At 45.6% G+C, this 20,929-nt stretch overlaps 1 protein-coding gene across 1 annotated transcript in view; it reads right to left on the bottom strand.

The window, feature by feature from the left end:
• The window catches only part of LOC141106868 (uncharacterized), a 210,441-nt gene that overhangs the window by 163,918 nt on the left and 25,594 nt on the right, over positions 1 to 20,929 (bottom strand). The window contains 3 exon segments of the mRNA XM_073597796.1: positions 17,529 to 17,670; positions 19,095 to 19,238; positions 19,349 to 19,446. Of these exon segments, the coding sequence (XP_073453897.1) occupies positions 17,529 to 17,670; positions 19,095 to 19,238; positions 19,349 to 19,446 (384 nt within the window).

Raw genomic sequence — 20,929 nt, 5'->3', positions numbered from 1 at the left:
AACCTCCAACTGGATCCAAGATCAGCATAGCAGACTTCAGTCACCTCAGCGGAGATATGGACCTGGCATCAGAATTCCCGGGGCTGCTGCGGATCATCCTTTCAACATACACCAGGACTGTGTCTAAGGATGAATACCTGGAGCTCAGGCAGCAGATTCGGGTGGAGCTCTGGATTGGAGCCCTCCAGCTCGCTGGTATAAAACAGGGCAAGTGCTTTCCAACCCAAGAGCAACAGGCCAGTGACCAATGGGCATTGCGGATGGCATTCCTGGGAGAGCAGCCCCAGGAGCAATGGGTGACTGAGTTGGACAGGCTGGTCCAGCAGGAGATAGAGCTGGACAATCGTTATCGGGCTCTGCAATGGCACGCAGAGGAGGGATATTTAGGGGAGACAACAGAATGCTCTCCGGAGGGATACGACTTTGGCGGCCCTGGATTGCTGTGGGAGAGCCTTACAGATCATTTTATGTTTGGCGATGAAGGGGAACCTGACCTTGAGGACCTGCGAGAATATAGAGAGGCTATGCTCGGTCTTGCAGGGGTCTCAGAGCTCAAACCTGATCTGGACCATTTGCTAAGGAAGGAACAGCATCTGGAAAGGGCATACAGGAAACTGCTAGAACAAGTTCAGCAGCATGCCAGAGAATCGGCAGTGGAAAATCCGGAGATTGCCGCCCCCAAACCTGAAGTGCTGACAACAGGGCAGAGCTCTGCTAACCTCTGTCCAGCACTGATAACATCTTCTGGGTTCCATGGACAGGAGATGGTGAACCTCTTTCCCCAGACATCAGTTGCAGAGACAGGGGATTTGATAGACTTTTCTGCTGAGGAAGAGCAACCTGATGAGCCTCCAGCAGAAGAGCTGCTATCAGGGCCAAAGTTCACTGTGCTCTGCCCACCACCAACAGTGGCTTTGGCCTTCTTGAGAGAAGAGGTAGTCGGCCTTCCTCCCACAACACTGACAGGGCCATGTGATTTTCTGCCAGCAGCATCTATGGAGTTAAAACAAACTTCTCCAGCTGAAGATCTGGTAACTGAACAGAGGGTCCAAGACCTCTGTCCCACACTTTTTACACCTGTGGCAGTTTCGGAGGCTCAGGGTGAGAAGGTGGCAATCACTTCCCAGCAGCAGATACAGGGGGAGAAGGGAGAGGAGGTGTGTGTTGTCCCTCCCCTACAGTTGGCCAGGGTGGAGGAAGCAGACTTTTCTCCCCAGCAAAGATCCATGCACCTGGGAGACAGTACCATCGACATGTCGTCCCAGCAGCCAGATGAGGGAATGGAAAAGAAAGCAGCCGGCTCCCTTTTCCAATGGCAACTACACAGTTTGGGAGTGGAGGAAGCCAGCCTCCTGCCCCAACGGTTAGCTGGAGCAGAGGATGCGGAGTCCCCAGCAGAAGTGCTGGCAACAGAGCAGAGTGCTACCAACCTCTTCCCAGCACCGGCAACAACTGTGGAGTTCCAGGGAGCCAGGGCAGTTGGCCCCTCTCTCCCACAACAAGCTGATGTAGTGGAGCTGCTACTCCCAGCTGAATCGCTGGCAACAGGGCAGAGCGCCGCTGGCCTCTGCCTAGCACCTAGTGTCTCTCTACAGCTTCAGGAAGCTGGGGTGATCGGCCCCTCTGTCCAGCAGCAGACCGAGCCCAGGATTGTTAAAAACAATCCAGCTGAAGCCCTGGCAGCCAGACAGAGAGTAAATGACCTCTGCCCCACACCTACTGAGGTCAACTATTCCTTGCAGCCAAGAAAGGAGATCATGCGGGAAGACTATGTGAGTTCACTCTGCCTGACTAACGCATGTCCAGACCAGGTGGAGGTCTGGGACCTTGTTAGTCAACCTTTGATGGGGGAGAAATGTGACAGACTCACGTGGGACAGAGGCTATTGGAGGGGACTGAACGCAAGCCTCTTGCCCAGCGATTATGGGCCCTAGCATTTGGGGGAATTGTGCTCTCTGTGAGCTGTATGCCTGGGGACCCTGGGGTTGGTGTTACTTTGGATTCAGCTCCATGTCCCCCCAAAACACACAGACTCTGGGAACCCTTTATATGCCATATTAGAATGATAAGACTGAATTATACTGTTGGGACACATCCTGTGAGGAGATGCTGGTGTCATCAACTCCAACTACCTGTGTTTATGTTAATTGAATGAGCTGATCACATTAGCCACCAGCACTGGCTAGGAGACGAATGGTCTAGGCTGAGGAGGGGGGAGATTGTTGTTTGTATTGTTAATTGTAATTAGCTCCAGCTATTGTGTTTATACTACTGTGTGAAGCTCGGTGCCCACAAGCCTGTCATCTGGTCTGGGTAAATTTTTTAGTAAATTAGCTCATGTTAATTAGGTTAGCTTTGAGTCAGCCTGCTGTATAAATGTGTGTGAGATCTCAAATAAAGAGTTAGTTCTGATGTACTCCAAGACTAGGGATGAGCCGAACACCCCCCTGTTCGGTTCGCACCAGAACATGCGAACAGGAAAAAAGTTCGTTCGAACACGCGAACACCGTTAAAGTCTATGGGACACGAACATGAATAAACAAAAGTGCTAATTTTAAAGGCTTATATGCAAGTTATTGTCATAAAAAGTGTTTGGGGACCTGGGTCCTGCCCCAGGGGACATGGATCAATGCAAAAAAAAGTTTTAAAAACGGCCGTTTTTTCAGGAGCAGTGATTTTAATAATGCTTAAAGTCAAACAATAAAAGTGTAATATCCCTTTAAATTTCGTACCTGGGGGGTGTCTATAGTATGCCTGTAAAGGGGCGCATGTTTCCTGTGTTTAGAACAGTCTGACAGCAAAATGACATTTTGAAGGAAAAAACTTATTTAAAACTACCCGCGGCTATTGCATTGCCGACAATACACATAGAAGTTCATTGATAAAAACGGCATGGGAATTCCCCAAAGGGGAACCCCAAACCAAAATTTAAAAAAAAAAAATGACGTGGGAGTCCTCCTAAATTCCATACCAGGCCCTTCAGGTCTGGTATGGATATTAAGGGGAACCCCGGCCAAAATTTAAAAAAAAAAATGACGTGGGGTTCCCCCTAAATTCCATACCAGACCCTTCAGGTCTGGTATGGATTTTAAGGGGAACCCCGCGCCAAAAAAAAAAAAAAAAAACGGCGTGGGGTCCCCCCAAAAATCCATACCAGACCCTTATCCGAGCACGCAACCTGGCAGGCCGCAGGAAAAGAGGGGGGGACGAGAGTGCGGCCCCCCCTCCCTCCTGAACCGTACCAGGCCACATGCCCTCAACATTGGGAGGGTGCTTTGGGGTAGCCCCCCAAAACACCTTGTCCCCATGTTGATGAGGACAAGGGCCTCATCCCCACAACCCTGGCCGGTGGTTGTGGGGGTCTGCGGGCGGGGGGGCTTATCGGAATCTGGAAGTCCCCTTTAACAAGGTGACCCCCAGATCCCGGCCCCCCCCCCTGTGTGAAATGGTAAGGGGGTACATAAGTACCCCTACCATTTCACGAAAAAAGTGTCAAAAATGTTAAAAATGACAAGAAACAGTTTTTGACAATTCCTTTATTTAAATGCTTCTTCTTTCTTCTATCTTCCTTCATCTTCTGGTTCTTCTGGTTCTTCTGGCTCTTCTGGTTCTTCCTCCGGCGTTCTCGTCCAGCATCTCCTCCGCGGCGTCTTCTATCTTCTTCTCCTCGGGCCGCTCCGCACCCATGGCATGGGGGGGAGGCTCCCGCTCTTCTCTTCTTCTTTTCTTCTCTTCTTCTCTTCTTCATTTTCTTCTCCGGGCTGCTCCGCAATCCATGCTGGCATAGAGGGAGGCTCCCGCTGTGTGACGGCGCTCCTCGTCTGACAGTTCTTAAATAACGGAGGGGGCGGGGCCACCCAGTGACCCCGCCCCACTCTGACGCACGGTGACTTGACGGGACTTCCCTGTGACGTCACGGGGAATGCCACAGGGAAGTCCCGTCATGTCCCGTGCGTCAGAGGGGGGCGGGGTCACCGGGTGGCCCCGCCCCCCGTTATTTAAGAACTGTCAGACGAGGAGCGCCGTCACACAGCGGGAGCCTCCCTCCATGCCAGCATGGATTGCGGAGCGGCCCGGAGAAGAAAATGAAGAAGAGAAGAAGAGAAGAAAAGAAGAAGAGAAGAGCGGGAGCCTCCCCCCATGCCATGGGTGCGGAGCGGCCCGAGGAGAAGAAGATAGAAGACGCCGCGGAGGAGATGCTGGACGAGAACGCTGGAGGAAGAACCAGAAGAGCCAGAAGAACCAGAAGATGAAGGAAGATAGAAGAAAGAAGAAGCATTTAAATAAAGGAATTGTCAAAAACTGTCTCTTGTCATTTTTAACATTTTTGACACTTTTTTCGTGAAATGGTAGGGGTATAAGTACCCCCTTACCATTTCACACAGGGGGGGGGCCGGGATCTGGGGGTCACCTTGTTAAAGGGGGCTTCCAGATTCCGATAAGCCCCCCGCCCGCAGACCCCCACAACCACCGGCCAGGGTTGTGGGGATGAGGCCTTTGTCCTCATCAACATGGGGACAAGGTGTTTTGGGGGGCTACCCCAAAGCACCCTCCCAATGTTGAGGGCATGTGGCCTGGTACGGTTCAGGAGGGAGGGGGGGCCGCACTCTCGTCCCCCCCTCTTTTCCTGCGGCCTGCCAGGTTGCGTGCTCGGATAAGGGTCTGGTATGGAATTTAGGGGGAACCCCACGTCATTTTTTTTTTAAAATTTTGGCCGGGGTTCCCCTTAATATCCATATCAGACCTGAAGGGCCTGGTATGGAATTTAGGGGGACTCCCACGTCATTTTTTTTTTTTAATTTTGTTTCGGGGTTCCCCTTTGGGGAATTCCCATGCCGTTTTTATCAATGAACTTCTATGTGTATTGTCGGCAATGCAATAGCCGCGGGTAGTTTTAAATGAGTTTTTTCCTTCGAAATGTCATTTTGCTGTCAGATTGTTCTAAACACAGGAAACATGCGCCCCTTTACAGGCATACTATAGACACCCCCCAGGTACGAAATTTAAAGGGATATTACACTTTTATTGATTGACTTTAAGCATTATTAAAATCACTGCTCCTGAAAAAACGGCCGTTTTTAAAACTTTTTTTTGCATTGATCCATGTCCCCTGGGGCAGGACCCAGGTCCCCAAACACTTTTTATGACAATAACTTGCATATTAGCCTTTAAAATTAGCACTTTTGATTTCTCCCATAGACTTTTAAAGGGTGTTCCGCGGCATTCGAATTTGCCGCGAACACCCCAAATTGTTCGCTGTTCGGCGAACTTGCGAACAGCCAATGTTCGAGTCGAACATGAGTTCGACTCGAACTCGAAGCTCATCCCTATCCAAGACTGGTGTTGTCTAGTTCTTGGGGGTTCCTATAGCCAGATCCATTGGACTCGTGTTCCAGAACTTAGGAAGCGGTATACTGACGGAAGCACTCAAGAGGAGTAAGGGACATACCGTGACATGTACTTTCTCCAAACCTTGCCATAAATTTTCCTTGTTACCGGCTTCCTGCTTTGCAGCAGCGTCTCCACTACTTTAGCGGAGAGGCCTTTGTTTAGCAGATTTTTCAGTTCACAGTCCAGGCTGTCAACTTCAAGCTCTGAGGTTGCAGGTGATATGCCCCTGACTGTAGCAGGAGGTCGTCTCTGTCCGGTAAGGCCCATGGATCTTCCTCTGCCATCTTTTTTAGGGTTGTGAACCATGATCGTTTAGGCCAAAATGGTGCTAATAGTATTATGCCGTGTACACTTTTCGACTGTACTGGTCCGACAGAACGAATCCGTCAGACAATCCGATCGTGTGTGGGCTTCATCGGACCTCCAGCGGACTTTTTCTGTTGAAAATGAGACAGACTTTAGATTTGGAACATGTTTCAAATCTTTCCGACGGATTTAAGTCCGGTCTAAAAATCCGTTCATCTGTATGCTAGTCCGACGGCCAAAAAAGGACGGAAGGGCAGCTATTGGCTACTGGCTATGAACTTCCTTATTCTAGTCCGGTCGTAAATCATCACGTTCAAACGACTGGACTTTCGAACGGACTTTAGGACTTTCGAACGGACTTTAGTCCATTCGTGTGTGTGCAAGTCCGGTCGTTCGCAAGTCCGTCGTAACTCCATCGAAAGTCCGTCGGAAAGACCGTTGGACGTTTGATGCTGAAAAGTCTGCCCGTCTGTACACGGCACTACTCTTATGCCGTGTACACACGGGCGGACTTTTCGACTGGACTGGTCCGACGGGACGAATTCGTCGGACAATCTGACCATGTGTGGGCCTCATCGGACCTGCAGCGGACTTTTTTGTTCGAAAATCAGCGGACTTTAGATTTGGAACATGTTTCAAATCTTTCCGACGGACTTGAGTCCGGTCGAAAAATCTGCTCGTCTGTATGCTAGTCCGACGGACAAAAACCGACGCTAGGGCAGCTATTGGCTACTGGCTATCAACTTCCTTAATTTAGTCCGGTCATACGTCATCACGTATGAATCCGTTGGACTTTGGTGTGATCGTGTGTAGCCAAGTCCGTTCGTTCGAAAGTCCATCGGAAGTCCGTCAAAAGTCCATCGAAAGTCCGTCGGAAAGACCGTCGGACCTTTGATGCCGAAAAGTCCGTGTACACGGCTTAACTCTCTCCATCTGAATCTTCTTGATTACTCTGGGGAGGATTTGTAATGGAGGAAAGGCGTACCCCAGGTTGAATTTTCATGGGGATCCCAGGGAGTCTATTACTAGTGCGTCCACCTCTCTTTTCAGAGAAAAGAAGTTTGTCACTTTCTTGTAGTGGCGAACAGGTTGACCTCTGGTAAACCCCATTTCCTCACTAGATTTGTAAATATTTCCTGGTTCAGCTCCCACTCTGCTGGGTCCAGCTGAGTTTGGCTCAGAAAATTTGCTAGGCTGTTGCTCGACCCTTTTATGTGTACCGCAGTCAGTGACTGCATGTGGTTTTCTGCCCATGAGAGGAGTTGATGTGTCGTCCTCAGGAGGGGATTTGATCTGTCGGTTGATATACGTCACTGTGGTGATGTTGTCTGAGAGGATCTGAACATGTTTCCCCACCACCGATTCCCGGAAAGCTAGTTAAGCCTTCAGAACTGCTGTCAACTCTTTTAGATTGGAGGAGGCTTCTGACATGGCTGGCTCCCAGGTCCCCTGTCTGACTTGATGTGTTATATGGGCCCCCCCAGCCGCATTCGCTTGCGTCTGTCGTAAACCAGATTTGACCCATTGGGAACCATAGTCTGCCTGCCACCAGTTGGTCCTTCTCCTGCCACCAGGTTACCATCTCCTGACTGCTTTGGGGATATGGATAATTTCTTGTAGTGAATGTACCTTCCCATCCCAATTGTTTAAAAGGTGGTGCTGTAGGGTTCTCATGTGAAGTTGCCCCCAGTGTACCGCCGGAATTGAGGCAGACATAAGCCCCAAAAGGCACATTAATGCCGCGTACACACGGTCGGACTTTTTGTCTACAAAAGTCCAACGGACGCCGATGGACTAAAGCTGGCTGACAATCCGATCGTGTGTGGGCTTCCCCGGACTTTCAGCGGGCTTTTCCAGCCGCAAATCTGATGGACTTTAGATTTGAAACATGCTTCAAATCTTTACGTCGTAACTAGGCCGGACCCAGAAATCCGCTCGTCTGTGTGCTAGTCCGATGGGCAAAAACCCACGGTAGGGCAGCTATTGGCTACTGGCTATCAACTTCCTTATTTTAGTCCGGTGTACGTCATCACGTACGAATCCGTCTGACTTTTGTGTGATCGTATGTAGGCAAGTCCGTTCGTAAGAAAGTCTGCCGCAAGTCCGACAAAAGTCCGACAAAAGTCCGACAAAAGTCAGTCAAAAGTCTGTCGGACAGGCTGTCGGACTTTTGTAGACGAAAAGTCCGACCGTGTGTACGCGGCATAAGTCTCTTCTTGATCCTTGCCTAGAATAAGATATCTGTCGCATTAAGTTGATTAACTTGGTTATCTTGTCCTCTGGAAGGATGATCTTTTGTGCCTTGGTGTCTATTATATGGCCCAAGGAATGTGATAGATTGGGACAGGGTCTTGACTGATTTTTCTAAGTTGATTTTCCATCCTAAACTGGTGAGGAAGAGTTTGGCCATTAGCAGACCTGTGGTGACTTCCTCTTGCGTCTGACCATATATTGGAAAATCCTCCAGGTATGGTATTATCTGGACTCCCCTCAGTCTGAGCTCCTGCGTTACTCCTGACATGATCTTTGTAAAGATCCGTGGTGCAGACGAAATTTCGAACGGAGGGCCTGGTATTGAAAATGTCTCACTTCCTTCCCTTCTCGGGTGGCGAACCTCAGGAACTTTTGATGGTTGGTATTTAAATTGAGCTTTGCTAAAAATGCTTGTTTCTGGGAGAATGGATTCCACTGTAAATATTGATTCCATCTTGAATTTCCTGTAATGAATGGTCTTGTTGAGTTTCTTTAGGTTCAGGATCAGACTATGTTTGCCCGAGGGCTTCGTTCTTAAGAACACATGAGAACAAAATCCTGTTTTACGGTGTCCCGGGTGGACTTCTGTTATTACCTTTTCTTCTAACAAGTCTTTACTTGCCTGTTTCATAGCTGTGTTTTGCTGTGGCGGGGTTGGAATTGTCATTGCTCGGAACTCAAATGGGGTCTTAATGTGAATTCTATTTTGTATCCTTGAGCTATTATTTGGATGATAAATTGATTAGAGCAAAAGGCCTACCATTCCAGGAGAAAGTATCTTAGTCTTGCACCCACCGTGCTGCTGGCGTCATTGAGACTTGCTGGTGGATGCGGAGTTTGAGAAAAGTGGGTTGGATTTTCCTTGTTTGTGTGTCTGTTTTTTTCATTCTTCAGTTGCTCTGTGATGGATGAGCGGTGGACATGAGTGCCCTGTGATTGGCTTAAATTGTCACATGCGGCCCCGGGGCTGGCCTGTGGGTGAAGATCGCAATCAGTGAATTATGCGCAGTGCCACTTGTTTCCGGAGTCCTGTCTCACTGTCCGGCTGCCTCTACGCTGGCACGATGTGTCTCTCCTCTGTTCCGGATCTCCTCGAGTCCTCATTGTGGCAGTGTCTGGCAGAGGCTACATAATAGCAGATGGGACTCGGGAGACAGAAAGAGGTGAGTGAGTCTGTGAGTGAAATGTTGCCGGCCTGCTGGGCCCAGGGAAGTGGACATGGTCAGGGGAGAGGGGGTAGGCCAGTGTAGTGGTCAGGTAGGTCAGTGTAGGGGTCATTGTAGGGGCGTCTGTGTAGGTGTCAGTGTAGTGGTCAGCGTAGGTGTCAGGTAGCTCAGTGTAGTTGTCAGGTGTTTTAGTGTAGGTGTCTCAGTGTAGTGACCAGTGTAGGTGTCAGGTAGGTCAGTGTAGTGATCAGTGTAGGGGTCAGGTAGGTCAGTGTAGGTGTCAGGTAGATCAGTGTAGGTGTCAGGTAGGAACCAGGTAGGTCAGTATAGGTGTCAGTATAGTGACCAAGTAGGTCTGTGTAGTGGTCAGATAGGTCTGTGTAGTGATCAGGTAGGTCTGTGTAGTGATCAGGCAGGTCAGGGTAGGTGTCAGTGTAGGAATCAGGTAGGTCTGTGTAGTGGTCAGGTAGGTCTGTGTAGGTGTGCCAGTATAGTTGTCAGTGTAGTGGTCAATGTAGGTGGCAAGTAGGTCAGTGTAGGGGTCAGTGTGGTAGTCAGGTAGGTCAGTGAATGTGTCAGGTAGGTCAGTGTAGGCGGCAGTATAGTAATCAAGTAGGTCTGTGTAGTGGTCAGATAGGTCTGTGTAATGATCAGGTAGGTCTGTGTAGTGGTCAGGTAGGTCAGTGTAGGTGTCAGTAAAGTAATCAGGTAGATCAGTATCAGAATAAGGTAGGTCAGTGTAGGAATCAGGTAGGTCTGTGTAGTGGTCAGGTAGGTCTGTGTAGTGATCAGGTAGGTCTGTGTAGTAGTCAGGTAGGTCTGTGTAGGGGTCAGTGTAGTGCTCAGGTAGGTCTGTGTAGTGATCAGGTAGGTTTGTGTAGTAGTCAGGTAGGTCTGTGTAGGGGTCAGTGTAGTGATCAGGTAGGTCTGTGTAGTACTCAGGTAGGTCTGTGTAGTGGTCAGGTAGGTCTGTGTAGTAGTCAGGTAGGTCAGTGTAGGTGTCAATGTAGCGGTCAGGTAGGTTAGTGTAGTGGTCAGTGTAGTGATCAGGTAGGTCTGTACTACTGGAAGGGACTGCTACAAGCCCATGGGTTAGGGTTTGCAAATTACTTACCTTGCCCCGGGAGCTGACAACCCACACTACACCACTGATCAGTGACTATGGAGGAAGAGGGTGGTATGGTGGGGGGTAAGTAAAAAATAAAATCTTATTACCTCCTCTGTTGCCAGTTCCAGTAATGTCTCCTCTCTACTTCCTCACAACTTGAAACGTTATCTTCCTGTGACCCCACTTTTTGTCTGCATGTGACACCACTTATCTTCCTGCCCGTGTGTGACCACTTCCTGTCTTCCACTCAGTAGAGGAGAAATCACTGGCTACTGGACAGTGTGAGTACTGCGGTCTCCAATATAGTGTATTTCCAATGCTGGTAAACCAATCCCCTCCTGGTAATCACTATACATTGTAAATAGGCAGAGACTCTGTTTATGAGTGCTTTGGGATGAGGGGCAGGGACTCTGTATATGTGGCTCCTCTGTTGTGTGGGAACTTTATACCTGTATATATGGCTGCTATGGGGTGTGGGGGCAAGGACTCTGTATATGTGGCTTCTATGGCTTCTCCATAGTGGCTTCTATGGAGGAAGCAAGTATTCTTTATATACAGCAGGTATATGCAATTAGCGGACCTCCAGCTGTTGCAAAACTACAAGTCTCATCATGCCTTTGCCTCTGGGTATCATACTTGTGGCTGTCAGAGTCTTGCTATGCCTCATGGTAGTTCTGCAACAGCTGGAGGTCCGCTAATTACATATCCCTGATATACAGTATCTCACAAAAGTTAGTACACCCCTCACATTTTTGTAAATATTTTATTATATTCTTTCTTGTGACAACACTGAAGAAATGACACTTTTGCCGCGTACACACGGTCGGACTTTTCGTCTACAAAAGTCCGACAGCCTGTCCGACAGACTTTCGACGGACTTTTGGCGGACTTGCGGCGGACTTGAGGCAGACTTGCTAACGAACGGACTTGCCTACATACGATCACACAAAAGTCCGACGGATTTGTACGTGATGATGTACACCGGACTAAAATAAGGAAGTTGATAGCCAGTAGCCAATAGCTGCCCTAGCGTGGGTTTTTGTCCGTCGGACTAGCACACAGACGAGTGGATTTCTGGGTCCGGCGTAGTTACGACGTAAAGATTTGAAGCATGTTTCAAATCTAAAGTCCGTCAGATTTGAGGCTGGAAAAGTCCGCTGAGAGTCCGCTGAAAGTCCGGGGAAGCCCACACACGATTGGATTGTCAGCCAGCTTTAGTCCGTCGGCGTCCGTCAGACTTTTGTAGACGAAAAGTCAGACCGTGTGTACGCGACATTTGCCACAATGTAAAGTAGTGAGTGTACAGCTTGCATAACAGTGTAACTTTACTGTCCCCTCAAAATAACTCAACACACAGCCATTAATGTCTAAAGCGCTGGCAACAAAAGTGAGTACACCCCATATACCTGGAAGTGCATATGGCTTTTAACCACTTCCGGACCGCCCACCACATATATACTGCAGCGAGGCAGCCCGGCAGCACAAAATCACGTACCTGTATGTGATTTTGTGCACGCGGTGTAGGAGGGGCGGGCGCACCGCCTAAGCCCCGCTCCCTCTGTGATTGGACACAGTGGGAGCCAATCAGCGGATCCAGTGGCCGCACAGGCCGCCGCAACTCGCCGGTCGTTCTGTGGAGAGAGACGGAGCGGCGGTGTGCCTATGTAAACAAGGCAAACCGCTCATCTGTCAGGGAGCAGATGAGAGATGTTGTGTTTCAGCTAACCTGAAACATGATCTCGCTTTTCCTTCAGTGTATCCATTCCCCACAGTTATAAAGCACCTCCCAGGCACACACTTAACCCTTTGATCGCCCCTGGTGTTAATCCCTTCCCCGCCAGTGTCATTTATATTGTGGCAGTGCATTTGTTTTAGTACTGATCACTGTATCGGTGTCACTGGTCCCCAAAAAGTGTCACTTCGTGTCCAATTTGTGCGACACAATGTCGAAGTCCCGCTAAAAATTGCTGATCGCTGCCATTACTAGTAAAAACAATTAAAAAAATGAAAAGTCCCTAAAAATATCCCATAGTTTGTAGACGCTATAACTTTTGTGCAAACCAATCAATAAACGCTTATTGTGATTTTTTTTTTACCAAAAATATGTAGAAAAAAAAAAACATACTTGCCTAAACTAATGAAGAAATTAGATTTTTTAAATTTCTTTTATTGGGAATGTCTTATAGCAGAAAGTAAAAAATATTGTTTTTTATTTTAAAATTGTCGGTCTTTTTTTGTTTATAGCGCAAAAAATAAAAACCGCAGGGGTGATCAAATACCACCAAAAGAAAGCTCTATTTGTGGGAAAAAAAGGATATCAATTTTATTTGGGCACGACCACGTAATTCTCAGTTAAAGTAACGCAGTGCCGTATCACAAAAATGGCCTGGTCAGGAAGTGGGTAAGCCCTAACGGAGCTGACGTGGTTAACCTCTCCTCGATGGCCATACGCATATATACGGCCTCTCGGCAGGTGGGCTTTAACGCTGAGCGGCCACATATATGTGGCCCTGTGTAAACATCCTTCTGTGCTAAGAGCGCGCGTGCTGTGTTCTCCCAGCACAGTTACAGGTGGGTACAGGAAAACTCCAGAGCTTTCTGATCATGTGACCACTTTAACAGTCTATCACAGCGGTCACGTGATCTGAATCTCCGCCTTCCAGCATTTAGAACCACTTAAAGGGCCAGGTGGTGGCAGCGGGAAGGGGTTAAAGTGGTGCACTGCTGTTTTTAGTGCACTTTATTTGTGAGTACACTACTGTATACTTTGAACTGATTCCCGTCCTGTGATGTATCGGCATGTCGCTGGATAGGAAGGGTGATATCTCAGTCATCGCTGCAGCTGTAGCGATCGATTTTTTTTTCAGCTGGCGATTCTCTTCATTGTAAAAGAAATCCTAGCGGTTATGCAGTTCATTTTTCAACCGCCGGAAGGGGGTTCCTCCCCTTCCCGCCACCGCCACCTTTACTGTCCTCTCCCAAGCAATCGAGGGAGCCCTGTGGCGTCCAGTTCCTGGGACAATTTTGATTCAGACCGCAACATACCACACATGTCTACACAGGACCTAATGAGAGGCTGGATTGAACTCACAGGGTTCTCATATCTTGATGCACCCCTGTAACTTATTATAGGGTGCTACCACTCTCTGGATTGTATTTTTATTTTAAAGTATGCAAAATGAGAAAAAGAGGAACGGGGATACCACAAAGTGGGGGCAGGAACGTCTCACCATTGGAAACTCCAGAAAACACACGTTAAGAGAAGACTCAGACCATCCCAACTACACATGTATACATTTATTATCACTTTTGCCAGGATGCCCCCTCTTTATAAACTAAATATATTCTTCTTACAGTTGTGTTATGGAGGAATACGTTCGACTAAAAATCATTATACATTTGTCAAAAGAATCAGCAGATGCTTTCCCTCTGAAGTCTAATCAGACTTATCAGTAAAACATTTCCCGCTGTCTGAATGCATTGAGGACCCTGTGCGACGTTGTCTTCCCTGAGGATTTCTTTCCGATTTAAACATTTCCCGCACACAGTACATGACTAAGGACACTAACCCGTGTGAACTCTCCGATGTTTAACAAGGTCTCCTTTATAAATGAAAGTTTTCCCGCACTCTGAACACGAATAGGGACGCTCACCCGTGTGAACTCTCTGATGCTTAACGAGGTCTCCTTTATAAGTGAAAGATTTCCCGCACTCTGAACATGAATAAGGACGCTCACCCCTGTGAACTCTCTGATGTTTAACTAGGTCTCCTTTATGAATGAAAGATTTCCCGCACTCTGAACATAAATAAGGACGATCACCCGTGTGAGTTAACTGGTGTGTAACAAGGCCTCCTCTTTTCGTGAAAGATTTCCCGCACTCTGAACAAGAATAAGGACGCTCACCCGTGTGAATTCTCAGGTGGGAAACGAGGCCTCCTTTTGTAGTAAAAGATTTCTCGCACTCTGGACATACATATGGCCACTCACCTGTGTGAATCCCCTGATGTTTAACAAACTCTCTTTTAAGAGTGAAAGATTTCCCGCATTCTGAACATGAATAAGGATGCTCACCCGTGTGAATTCTCTGGTGTTCAACAAGTCCTCCTTTCTGAGTGAATGATTTCCCACACTCTGAACATGAATAAGGACGCAAACCTGTGTGAATTCTCTGGTGTATATCAAGGTCTTTTTTATAAATAAAAGATTTACCACACTCTGAACATGAATAGGGACGCTCACCCGTGTGAATTTTCTGGTGTCTAACAAGATAAGATTTCTTCTGGAAAGATTTCCCGCACTCTGAACATGAATAGGGATGCTCGCCGGTGTGAATTATCTGATGTCTAACAAGATCTCCTTTAGAAATGAAAGATTTCTGGCACTCTGTGCATGAAAAGGGACGCTCACCTGTGTGAATTCTTTGGTGTTTAACAAAGTCTCGTTCATGACTGTAAGATTTCCCGCACTCTGAACATGAATAGGGAAGGTCTCCTGTGTGAATTTTCTGGTGTGCAACAAAGTTTTGTTTATGTTTAAAACATTTTCCGCACTCTGAACAAGAGAAAGGACGGTCACTCGTGTGAACTCTCTGGTGCTGAATAAGTTTTCCTTTCCGAGTGAAAGATTTCCCGCACTCAGAACATGAGAATAGATTGTCACCACGGTGGGCTCCTTCATGGGGTGAGGAAGATTCCTCGGGATTAGAAGGATCTGTTGATCGATCTGCAGTGTGAGATCTTACATGGATATTTACAATCATAGTATGTGATTGATGAGAAGATTCCCCCTGATCAGAGGGATCCATTGATGTCTCCGGACAGGAAGGTCTGTGATGTATATTTGGTGTATTTGGATTTCCTCCTGGAGGATCCTGTGTGATGACATTATCTTCTGACTTACAATCAGCAGATAATAGAAGATGTCTCTCCGAGGAATTCCTGACATCACATCCATCTGATGGAAAGAAATGTAAAAAATAAAATAATATATACTGTGTGTGTGTATATATATATACACACACACACATACACACACACACACACACACAGTACTGTGAAAAAGTATTTGCCCCCTTCCTGATTTATTTATTTTTTTTGCATATTTTTCACACATAAATGATTCGGATCATCAAACAAATTTTTAATATTACACAAAGATAACCAGAGTAAATCCAAGATGCAGTTTTCAAATTATTATTTAATTTATTAGGGAAAAAATCTGTTCAAACCTGCCTGGCCTGCCGTGTGAAAAAGTAATTGCCCCCTCCCATGCTCAATCATGAATGAACTGTGATTACCACAATTTTTTGGAAAGCTGAGTTAAATTTCACTTGCCACACCCAGGCCTGATTACTGCCAGACCTGTGGAATCAAAACAGGTTGAATAAAAAAAAAAATCACATAAATAGAAGCTGTCTGACAAAGTGAAGCACACTAACAGATCACAAAAAGCCACACATCATGCCACAATCTAAAAATATTCAAGAACAGATTAGAAACAAAGTAATGTATATGTATCAGTCTAGGAAGGGTTTCAAAGCCATTTCTAAGGATTTGGAACTCCAGTGAACTACGGGGAGAGCCATTATTCACAAATGGAGATAACTTGGAACAGTGGGGAATCTTCCCAGGAGTGGCCGGCCTACAAAAATTACTCCAAGAGCATGACGACGGCTCATCCAGGAGGTCATAAAAGAACCCAGAACAACATCTAAAGAACTGCAGGCCTCACTTGCCTCAGGTAAGATCAGTGTTCATGATTCAACAATAAGAAAGAGACTGGGCAAAATGGCATCCATTAGAATTCCAAGGCCAAAGCCACTGCTGACAAAAAAGAACACAAAGGCTCATCTCACATTTACCAAAAAAAATCTTGATTATCCCCAAGACTTTTAGGCAAATATTCTGTGGACTGATGAGACAAAAATTTGGAAGGTGTGCTTCGTGTTATATCTGGTATAAAACAAATACAATATTTCATAAGAACATCATACCAACAGTCAGACGTGGTATTAGCGTGATGGTCTGGGGCTGCTTTGCAGCTTCAGGACCTGGATGACTTACCATAATTGATGGAACCATGAATTCTGAGCTTTACCAGAAAACCCTAAAGGAGAATGTCCAGCCATCAGTTTGTGACCTCAAGCTCAAGTGCACTTGGGTTATGCAGCAGAACAATGATCCAAAACACAACAGTAAGTCCACCTCCAAATGGTTCAAACAAAGCAAAATTTAGGTTTTGAGTGGCCTAGTCAAAGCCTGGACTTAAATCCAATTAAGATGCTGTATCATGACCTTACTCAGGCCGGCCGTTCATGCTGGAAAACCCTCCAATGTGGCTGAATTAAAACAACTCTGCAAAGAAGAGTGGGCTAAAATTGCTCCACAGCAATGTGAAAGGCTCATTGCCAGTTATCACAAGTGCTTAATTGCAGTTGTTGCTGCCAAGGGTGGCACAACCAGTTATTAGGTTTAGGGGGCAATTACTTTTTCACATAAAGCCAGGCAGGGTTGGACAGCTTTTTTGCCTTAATAAACGAAACCATCATTTAAAAACTGCATTTTGTATTTACTCTGGTTATCTTTGTGTAATAAGAAAATTTGTTTGATGATCTGAGTCATTTAAAGTGGAGTTCCACCCACTTTTACAACTCTTCAGCATCCCTCACTAAACTGAGCACTGTAAACGAATTGGATATTTTTTTATTTTTTTTCTCAGCACTTACTGTATATCTGCTGTATTCATTTTTCACTTCCTCCTCCCTGGCCGCGGCCCATCGCATCATTTCCTGTTTGCAATGCCTTCTGGGAAGGGGCGGCAACTTCCTCTGAAACTGCCGTTGCTTTGGAAACCTGACCTGAAACCTATTACACTGCTTGTGCTGCACTGAGCATGTGCGAGATCTGCAAGGATGAGATCCAGGAAGAAATGCAGTATGGCTTCAGATGCCCAGACTTAAGATGGCCACGGCCTGCTATAAGTTTATAAAATAACAAACTACTGCTATAAACTAACAAAACAGACCTTAGTTTACAGACTAACTTTACTAGAATACATTAAGCTTGTGTATTATAGGGGTATTTTTATTTAAAAAGTATAATTTCGGCCGGAACACCACTTTAAGTATGAAAATATGCAAAAAAACCCAAAAAATCTGAAAAGGAGGCAGATACTTTTTCACAGCATTGTATGTATATATATATATATATATATATATATATATATATATATATATATATATATATACACAGTATATACATATAGAGACAGAGAATTGTTTCTTCCATAGTGTCTGTTACTTACTTGTGTTGATAAGTTGCGAAATTTCATCCTGTTCTCTCTTCATAATCATCCCAACCTCCTCCGTGAACTGCAGATCACCCCCCAAATATTTCTCCACTTCTTCCTCTTTAACCTCAGCTTTTATATTAATCAGTTTTTTGCCCTGAACCCCAAAATAATAGAAAAAAAACTATTAAAGTCAACTCAAGGCAGATATTACAGATGCAAATGACAGCAGCTCTCTATTGTCCTGTCTCCCTTGGCTCCCTTCTTCATAATCGCCATCTCTCACTACGCAACTGGCCATATGGGCATTGTGGATATCTTCCACAATCTCTTTACCGGAGATTTCCCTGCACCCCTCTTCTTTGATTCCTATCCTGAGAGATCTGGAGTTTGAGTCAGGTACTACTAACAAGCACCTTGGTCAACTTTTGGACATTGAAACATTTTGACGTGTACATTTTGTGACTTCTACCAATTGTACTTCATTGATAGCTATCCAACATTTGTTAGATTCTCCTGTCAATGTCTGCTCGGTCTTTTGCTCAGTCTCAGATTTGCCACTTTTTGCGGTCCAATATAGCTCACATTGGCAGCCTTAGGGAGACCACTTTTCTTTTCCAATATTTTTATTCAGAAAATGTTTTAAACAAGTATAATATCGACACCATCTTAGAACGAAGTAATGGTACAGGTGACAAATTGGTTATGGGTCGGTTACATCACAATATATATCACACCTTATATTTATGTGAGGTTTTATGTATCCTTTTCCTTATTTTAGGTTTACATAATAAAGGTCAGACCTAAACCGAAAAGATTAAACTAAGAAAAATAAACAGGAAATAACTTCCCCTAGGTGGATGCACAGGAGTGCTCCAACAAGTAGCATGGGGAATCGTGGGGGGAAACACAAACTCCCTCTGTCACCTCTACTAGGTGTAACCAACTTGTTTTACCTCTAAGTGGACCCAGGGGACTCAATTGGTCCATGGAGAAGACCACTTTTGAGAACCTTTGTAGTGCTGTGTACCTGCTGTTGTAGTGGAATACACTGTGCACCTCACCTGTTAACTATATAAACTTCTGGTATCTCTTCCGCTGGCATATGTTCCTCCCTTTTACTGCCTAGTCGCAGGCTGACTGGGGGAAGGGACAAACCAACAAGTGTTACTGACCTAAGGCAGAGATAAATCAGGTCTACTGGCCATTTTCTGTGAGCCTGAAAAGCCCAGGACCCATCCCCAATTAGCATATCAACACATCAGCTGGACTTACAGGAGCAAAGAACAGCACGATGTCATTCAGTATGCAGCCCCCAGTGGAGGATGAGGACACATGATGACATGTGATTGAAGTTAAGACCCACAGAGGAATGAAAGTATATTGAATATTAAGAAAAAGGAATAAATTGGAGGGGTGAAAATGTAGGGTGCTAAAAAGAGCCTTTAATGGAGATGGGGGTGCGGGGAGCAAAAGCTGAACTTCAGATGGAGAAGTAAGCATTAAATCAAGAGACTATGTAGAAGAATATCATCTTATAGCTTAGAAAACTTTGAGTTCTAATTGCTCAGTCCCATCTACCTGATGATGGTGTGGGATGGTGTGATCTTCCTGTGTGGAATCCTGGGAATACAGAGGATCCCCCTCCTCCATAGACTTCTGATCCCCAAACATCTCTTCTTTTTCCACTTTAACCTCAACTTTGATGTGTTTCAGTTCTTCCCCCTTAAGCACAAATACGATAATACGAGAATGGATTTGTAAAAGGAAACAAGAGTTGACATTGATGAAAGCGTAGATTTCTATTTGAGTTCTAGTTGTTCAGCTCCATCTACCTGATGATGGTGAGGGATGGTGTGATCTTCCTGTGTGGAATTCCGAGAATACAGAGGACGGGGACATCTCTCTGGTGGGTTCCCATTACTGGATCCATCTGTAGGAAACACACACACTGACTGAATACATTGTTTCTATGTGTTTATCAGATGACGGGGGATCTAGGTGTACCCTTCATACTGCCGCCCCCCCCCCCCTTACAAAAGAAAGTCTCCTCTTACCCGGTGATGTGAGGGGCGGCTGATTCTCCATCATGATGACCTTGTAGAGATCCTTGTGTCCTTCTAAATACTCCCACTCCTCCATGGAGAAATAGACAGTGACATCCTGACACCTTATAGGAACCTGACACACACAATGATACAGTCACCATCCAGACACATCCCTTGTCTGTTACTGGATAATGTCCCAGAATTCCCGGCACCGCTCACCTCTCCTGTCAGCAGATCCAATGATTTTGTTGGTGACTTCTAGAATCTTCTTGCAATTGTTTCTCTTGGGTTTCAAGGAATGAGGTGAATGAACTGTAATGATTAAATGGTCACCGGAGAAAAACTGCATTGAAAGGGCAACACTAATATCATGTAACCTCCCAAAATCCTCCTCACCTCTCCCGTCAGGTCTGTGTTTTAATAACCATTTGACCATTTTACGCCCTTCATGAACGGGACATTTTTTGTTATTGAGCACTGTGCTACTTTAACTGGCAATTGCACAGTCATTTAATGCTGTACCCAAATGATTTTTTTTTTTTATTTCACACAAATAGAGATTTCTTTTGGTGGTTTTTGATCTTTTTTTAATTTTTTATTATAAAAATGAAAAAAAGACCAAAAATTTTGAAAAAACATATATATTTTCTACTTTCTGTTATAAAACATATCCAATAAAAAAATATATTTTTTTATAAATTTAGGCCAAAAAATGTATTCTGCTACATGTCTTTGGTAGAAACAAAAATCCCAATATGTGTATATTGATTGATTTGTGTGAAAGTTTTAGCATCTACAAACTATGTAATGTATACAGTATATTTGAATTTACGTAGCTATAGACGCTTTACTGTAATGTAGGTGATCAGCGACTTATAGTGGGACTGTGATAGGGTGGTGGGAAATCTGATCCTAAAAGACACTATCTAGGAGCGTCACTAACATTGCTAGTGACACTAATACAGTGATCAGTGATAATAATATACATTGTCACTGTACTAATGACACTGGCTGGGAAGGGGGTTAACATCTAGGGGCAATCAAGGGGTAAACTGTGTGCCTAACAAGTGTAATACGTGCTGTTTTTACTTACTAATCTGGCTGTTTTTTTCCTCCCTGCTTTTCAGGGAGAAGAAAAAAAACATATTGCTGTTCCCTGTACACAGAGTTCTGTGTGTTTGTAAACTTAGAACTTCATGTGTGATTGGCTACAGCCGATCAGCAGGTTCACAGCCAAAATCATTTGATAGAATTTGCTGACAAATTTGTGCTGTTGTGAATCACAGTACAGTTTAGCAGGAGGGGGGCACGTGGCTCGAACCCGGAAGCATGCCGGCAGATTTAATGTACTGTAGATTTACTGTGACC

The sequence above is a fragment of the Aquarana catesbeiana genome, linkage group LG08 (assembly GCF_042186555.1).
Source record: "Aquarana catesbeiana isolate 2022-GZ linkage group LG08, ASM4218655v1, whole genome shotgun sequence".
NCBI lineage: Eukaryota > Metazoa > Chordata > Amphibia > Anura > Ranidae > Aquarana > Aquarana catesbeiana.
This window is presented reverse-complemented; position numbering and strand designations above follow the sequence as displayed.